The sequence below is a fragment of the Planococcus citri genome, chromosome 1 (assembly GCF_950023065.1).
Source record: "Planococcus citri chromosome 1, ihPlaCitr1.1, whole genome shotgun sequence".
Taxonomy (NCBI): domain Eukaryota; kingdom Metazoa; phylum Arthropoda; class Insecta; order Hemiptera; family Pseudococcidae; genus Planococcus; species Planococcus citri.
In genome coordinates, this window is record NC_088677.1 from 53,651,127 (window position 1) to 53,658,657 (window position 7,531).

The 7,531-nt window shown below is 31.2% G+C and overlaps 1 protein-coding gene across 3 annotated transcripts in view; it reads left to right on the forward strand.

Moving 5' to 3' along the window:
- Positions 1-7,483, forward strand: part of Ih (hyperpolarization activated cyclic nucleotide gated potassium channel Ih) — a 148,832-nt gene extending 141,349 nt beyond the window's left edge. For all 3 annotated transcript variants that reach the window (XM_065346184.1, XM_065346185.1, XM_065346186.1), the window contains one exon: positions 940-7,483. In XM_065346184.1, coding sequence (XP_065202256.1) covers positions 940-1,357 — 418 coding nt within the window. In that variant the 3' untranslated portion in view covers positions 1,358-7,483. The remainder of the gene's footprint in view (positions 1-939) is intronic.
- Positions 7,484-7,531: the final 48 nt, after the last annotated feature.

Sequence of the window (7,531 nt, forward strand, 5' to 3'; positions counted from 1 at the left end):
TTTATGTCTCGTTATCGTATACTTTGTATTGCTTTATTTGAATAAAAATTATTTTTACTAATAGGTATATCTTCGTATAGTATTCTGGGTAGCTATTCGCAGTACCTACATATGTAGAATTCCAGCGTGGATTTTTTTTTGCTTTTTATGAATTTTTACTTACCTGCATATTTAGTATTTAGATTTGCATTTGCGCATACATACGTTTTCTTTATTATTTTGCAATTGTGCCAGCAAGTATTTGCACCAGTTTATTGCATGATTAAAAATGTAGTTCGGTATTCGTACATATATTTACGTTTCTCTTCCCCCTTCGTTCAATCACTCTTGCAATATTGAACTATTGGTTGCTAATTTGGGTTGCAATTTTCAACAGTTCACAGTTTCGTAATGGGTTTTAAAAAAATGGGCAAATTTATAGTTTTGGAGTTGAAAATTCAAAAATTCACCCCCTCTACCTCTCTCACCTTGAATTTTGCGTTGCTGCGTCCTCATGAATGCTAGTTTTTTCTCAACCAGCAAACTTACGAACATTTAAGTAGGTACTTTGGTTGCGTTGTCTATGTTCACTAGTGAAAGGGATTTCATCTCTACAAAGTGTAATGTATGTGGTTACCTAAATTAAATTATCGAGTCAAGTAGGTACCCCAACAACGAAAGTACGCATTACCTAGTTGCATATTTATAAATTATAATATTATGAAACGAAATTACGTTAAGGTAAAAACGACGATGAAGACGACTATTTTGACATTTTCGGTTACTTATCTAGGTACCTATCTATCTACTACGTACCCAGCTACGACCAAAATATTGAAATGCACCTTGCCGCGTGCCTGTGTAAAATATTCAAATGCTCGGTTTTAAGCTGAAGTTATAGTAAATTTACATAATTACGTTTAGATTGCGTCGTAATGCGCAACTTTGTTCGCTTTATAGGTTGAACAAAATCGGAATAAATCCCAACATAGTAACGCATCACGAAGAGGAAGAAGAAGACGAAGAAGATGCAAGTGGCAGCAAAACCATAAATGCGGTGGTAAACGCGTTATCTGAACAAGCCGAACATGCTAATACTTCGATGGAATCGGAAGGAAGTCGGTCTGTGTTAACCGAAATCGGTCGAAGCTTGCATATATTAACGGCCAGTTTACCGCGACCAAAATCTGAATGTAATTTCAACACGATTCTCGAACACCAACCTATCATACCTTGGACACCGTTTCACAGATCAGATACCATACAAAATAACGACCAAGCCGATACCACTTCGCTAACATTTCAAGATAGCGAATCCATTAATGCGGGCAGGCAATCTCCGTCGTGGTCTGCAGTGCCTTCTGAAACCAATAATTAGCCATTGCACTTTTGTTCGTCCGAAGTGTTTTGTGGTATTTGCCGGGATACTAAAAATACTTTAGTTTAAAAAGTTCTTCCATAATGGTGTTACGTACATTATCGCTAATTAGTCGACGATTGACTGAGGGTAACATTTTTAACGAGTATTAGGTATTACCAAAGGTTTCGTGAAAAGAATTGCATTCTCTTGGTGGAGTCAGTCCAAGTACATGTTCCTCAAGATGCACACATGAAAGTAAATTTTTCGACTCTGAAGTAAAAGTTCTGCTATGGTTCATTTCCTTAGACGAAATTTCTCGCATTATTGTAGGTTACATTGCATATCATCTGTCGTGCTGTGTATCGAGTGTTCTATTCGAGTTGTCGAATACTTCCCCCGGTGATAGGTATACATCAACCCTAATCACACAAATGTAAATTGGGGTGCCTAGTGCCTACCTTTGAAATTAAAGAGCAAAGTAATGGGATATTTATGTCATTATTTTAATCTCTAAATACGAGTGTAACAGGGAGATATCTATGTTGAGTTGAGTGTAATAGTACAATGCATCTTGTCTCAAAACTTGAAAAATAGAACAAAACAGGCCTTTTCAACTAAGTATAATTTTCCAAGTGATTTTATGGCTTCAATTTCAAAGACAGACAAAACATGATGTCATTCAATTTATAAAACCTCGAATGCTGTATCTCTACATATAGAAAAACGTTCATCTTTATACCTTACTCATGATTGTATAAAGTGAATGCGCCAGAGCACTTTGGAATATTTCCAACAATCATAGTATCTTCCATGCTAAAATTGAACTAAAGTTGATGCTTCTTTTTTTGGGAGTTCTGCAAAAATCGACGCAAATACCTATCACCAATCTCCTTCAATTTTCAAGGTTGACGAACCAATTTACATTAGTGTGGTTTGAGTTGCTGTAGGAGTGTAGGTATTATTGCAGTTTGCAGGCGAATTAAAAAAAGGTTTGTGTTGCTTGTTTTTCAAACGTAATGTTAGCGTTGGACCATTTTAAACAATTTTTTTTTTTTGTAATGAAGAGACGTTGACCTTGCTATCAGTTTTTTTCTCCTCTTTGAATAATTCTCACTTTTCAATAATTTTTTCAGAAGTAAAATCTTTTATCAAACTTCATACGAGGTACGAATTTCTTCAATCGTACGATTACGAAGATGAAACCTTCAAATTGTAATCCAAAAAATGACAAGTACGTAAATTGGAGCCAGGAGTCTAAAGACAAGAGTCGACTTTCAGGAGAATTGAGAATTAACTAACAAGGGGAAGCATCCCAACCTCCCAACTAGCACAAAATTATTTGAACCGGACAAAGAAGAATCAAAATCAATAGAACCCCCAAAATACTCCACCAACTAAAATTTCAGGTACCTACTGAAATTCAATTTTCAATTTTTGGTGAGTTTTTGGAAATTCAAAGACCAAAAAATAAAGAGATACCTACTTAGTCAAAATTTTACCTATAACGCTTAAATTTGTTTTGTACCTACTCTGCTTTCTACCTTCCGAATTGTTCTGGAGTCTTCAGCAGATTTTTAAATTCTCTAGTTTTCTAAAAAAAAAAAAAAAAAAAACACTGTAGGTAAGTAAGTAGGATGAAAACGAAATATCTACCTACTTATACCTCCAAGGACGAAGGTAATTTTTTGAAAAAAATGAAAAATTCATCGTTTGCGATCGTGCGACTAAAGATGCTGAAATTTGTTCAATCTTTCGAATCGATTGGTGATAGTGTCGAAGCGTTCCGGAGCCTTCAGCCAATTTCGATTTCTTCATTAATTTCAAAAATGTGATCTGTCACGAGAAAACCAACTTAGTGTCCAAAAAATCGATATTTTTTTTATGGTGGATATTAGTAGTACTCAGGGTGCTGAATCTGCCTGCGGTGCTAAAAACGTTCGCGAACGATTCTTTTGACCCTAAATTTAAGGTCAAAAAAATTGAGCAACTACAAAAAAAATGAAAAAAAATTTTTTTTTTGATTTTCTCGAAATGTTTGTCCGGAGGAGTCAACATACAAATTTTTGTGAATATCGGCTCACATTTGTAGGATTTAGGCCGTTTTTTTGAAATTTGAATGAGGTTCACTCTGGAAAAATCAACTCTTTTCACCTTGAACAAATTTGTTAAGAAACGTGATAAATTAAATAATAATAACTTATTCTTCATTAATAATTCATACTCGGGTAGTTTTTGTCACATTTTTGGCAAAAAATTCAAAAAAATCGAAAAAATCGATTTTGGGAAATTTCGATTATTGGACTTGGCAACCTTGAATGTGATGATTCTGAAAAAAAAAATATCGGGTTATGTTGGCACTCATGGGGGCCAAAAGTGGTGCAAGTTTCACGGACCTACAAATTTTAGATCGCCTGATACATAGACTCAAAACTTCAAATGCCCTTCCTGTAAAATTTACGTTTTGGACACTAGGTTGGTTTTCTCGTGACAGATCACAAATAAATACTGCAGAAAATGTTGAATTTCCATCGGAACAAAATGATTTTGAAAATATGCTTCTAAATCGATCGAATGGCTCATAAAAATGGTAAATCCAAGTTTAGAAGTGCTGAATTTCATTTTCACCCTACTTAAATACATACAGCGTTTTTTTTTTATTTTCAAAAACTGGAAAATCCGAAAATTTTCTGGAGGCTCTAGAATAGTTCGAATTTTGAAACCATCGCCAGTTGACTCTGAAAGTCGAAAATAGTGTAAAAACCTTTCAAATTTCCAGGTCAGTTTAGTGAAATTTTAATTTTTTTCTCATTTTTGACCTAAACTTGAATTTTTAAAAATTCGTCAAAAATCGACAAATGAATTTTAGCATTTAAAATTTCGGCTGATGATGTATTTTGGAGTGTACTTATAGATTCCTCACTGTCCAATTCAAAAAAAAATGTGCTGGTTGTGATACTTCCCTTGCAAGTAGATTTTCCAGAACTTATTACCCTCTTTTGGTCACACGTCACCGATCGTATTGACGACTGATGGAAGGTTAAGAGTGAGAAATTGAATAGTTCTATTAATAAGCCATCGAGTATGTTATAAAATAGGAACCTAAGTGTATCTTACCTATGTACTCTGTGAAAAAAGACCACGCAGATGAATTGCAACAAGTTTCATCTTTCTTGTATCAACCTACATATAATTAATTACCCACATCAAATTGATAATTCGGTTCTGTGTATGATCAAAATACCCATGTACAATATTTTCAACTCATATTATTCCCTTAAATGGAAAAAATAATCAAAATGGCGACTGCAACTAATAAGTACGGAGATTATCTACATTTATAACCATGAAGGTTTATTGTTTTCTGTGATTAAAGATGAATTAATTTACCTAATTGTAAATAAAATACCTACAAACAAACTTTACGACGTGTAAATATGAACCAAATTCCTTAATTATACAAAAATGTAAATACCTATCAAGATACCTACTTATTTATTAATACGATAGAAAATTTTGTTCGACTTCTTATTCATGTATTGTTTCGTGTTTTTTTGTTTTTGTTTTTTTAGACAGACGCGTCTTAATAGTGATACTAATAATACGCTTAGTTTTAAATTAGAAGTACCTACGTTGTTTTGTATAAATTGTTACTCTATTTTATATGAATCCTTGAACCTACAATGTAGGTTGTTAATTTAAAACCATTTTACTCTTTTACCCGTTTTCTTTCATAAGTTTTTTATCGAATAAGTACCTTATTTGTCGTTTTCCAGTTGAATTTCTGAAATTTTCTTAGTTATTGTATAGTCAATTATAGTATAAATTTTTCCAATTCGGTATCTCTACTATATTTAGCAGTAATTTTCTATCACATTTTCGAAGAAGAAATCACAGCGGGAAAAAATTATAAACGGAGCTTTTGAAATTATTCTCACTTCACGAAAATTGTCAAGTGCCTTTCTAAAACTATGTACCTACTAAAACATTGTAGTCATTTTTTTTTTTTTTTCAATACCTACGTGTAACTATTTAAAAAGAGAGAAAACCCATCAAACTACAGAAGTAAAACGGTTTAACCGAATTAAAATTTTTATAATGGTTCTTGTACGTGAACGAGCTGGATTAGAGTGTTGTTTTCGGTCTTTAAGACGTTAAAGAAATTATGGCTGATTTGTATGTATGTTAGGTGATTTTTTTTGTAGAGTGAAAATTTGTGAATAAAAAAAGTTACGTAAGACTTAATTTTGAAATCGATACTTAACAAAATATTTGTTTTTCAGTTTTCTTCAATTTTTTTTTTGAGAAGAATTACCAATTAAAAATTATACCTACTTAACTAGAATTCTGTGATTACTTTTACCTAAACTTACTTAGCCAATTTATCAGGTAGGTACGTGCCTACCTTCCTACCTTGAATATAAAATTATAATTACCCGAATGTTGTTATATTACTGTTACATTCTAAAATATATACCATTATCAGTATATTTATAATGTATTTAGGTGAGTACTTATTTATTTTAAGAGTCAATTTTTTAGCCAAATTTAAAACATACCCAACTGGTTTCTAGTTACCTATTGTTTTTTTAATGCATATATCTGTATTATAAATTTAAAATGTTGTTGCTAGTTATGCCAGTGTAAGAAGGATCAAGATAAAATGGGTAACATGAGCGATAAATTTTTATAGTCAGAAATTCAGAAATTTGAAATGCTTTCACATATAAAAGGAAAAGCTACAGCCTATATTGCACAATATCACCTTACTACAATGTTATTTGAATTTGAAACTATAATGAATCTAAAAATTTCCCTCGCGTTTTTGATTATTTGTGGCCAATTAGTCAACTGTAGAAATATTATTGATCTGAATCTGTTGTTCCAATGCTCATTACATTACCAAAAAAAAAAAGTTTTACTTACCATTATTCGAATTGTGTTTTGTTTTTACTGGCCTATTTGTAAACTTGAAAGTTTCTTGTTTTAGAGTTGTTAATACTTCTAGTTCATTTATGTATAAATTATAATAAACATAAATGTTTTTTTCTACATATAAATACGCTGTTGAAAATTTTATATACCTACTTCTTAAGTAATTTTCTACTCCATAGTGATCCCTTTTTATGTTTAAAATCGTGTTAGTCTACTTAAGGAGTATTGTCTTTCAAAATAACCCCTCCTCTTCCTCCCATTTCATCCCTATTATCGTACAAGTAAAATAAATACTCCTTTTTCGTAGTTAAAAATACTTTATCTACTTAAATTTTCTCTTACAAAAAATTTAAAATTTGTTTGAAAATTTCATCGCAATAAGCTCATACCAAGTGTAGAATTTTGTTGACTTTTACTTACCTAATATTAAGATCACTTCGCATTAATTTTACACAAGAAAAGAACGCAAATCTGTGATTTCTTTTATGTATTTTATTATACGTACGGTTATTGTTATTTTCTAAATGAATATTGTTATTAGTAGAATTACCTATATAAAAAATTGACCAACTTGCTTCTGATGTACCTACCTATACTTCGATAACAAATATCTATGCTCAATGTTCAAATTAGAGAATGAAAACTTACCTACCTGCCACATTCTTCAAATTCTATTCACGCATTATTTAAAGAAAAAAAAATCGTCAAGTAAATAATTTGTTTATTGAACAAAAAAAAAGTTGCCTATTATAAAAATTAATTTTAAAATGATTTTAAAAATCTCAAATTGCAAACACTTTGGCAAAATTTATTCTCGATGTACTGAAAAATAATAATTTAGGCATACTTATTCGCCAACACATTAGACATCGCTTAGATAAAACATATCTCAAAAGTCAATTTTGGAAATTTAACTACTTATTAATTTGATACTATTTTATACTAGTTTTTTACTTTAACTTTCAAGTCAGATGATTATTCAATATCCAAATTTTTCTTAGTATCTCTACCTATCTATGTTATTTACTAAAAGCAACTTTTGTAAAACGAATAATTTTCCATAAAAATATCAATTTATAATTAATACCTATTGTTTTTTTGTGTGTACAACGAAAACGAGGTAGATATTTTATGTTATAAGTACCTACGTAGAAAGGCGAACACTAATACCATAACAATTTTTAGTTTCGCATTAAACTCATTTTTTACTTACCTATGTGTTTTGTTTGTTTTTTGTTTTTACTTTGAAAGTTCCTGTAG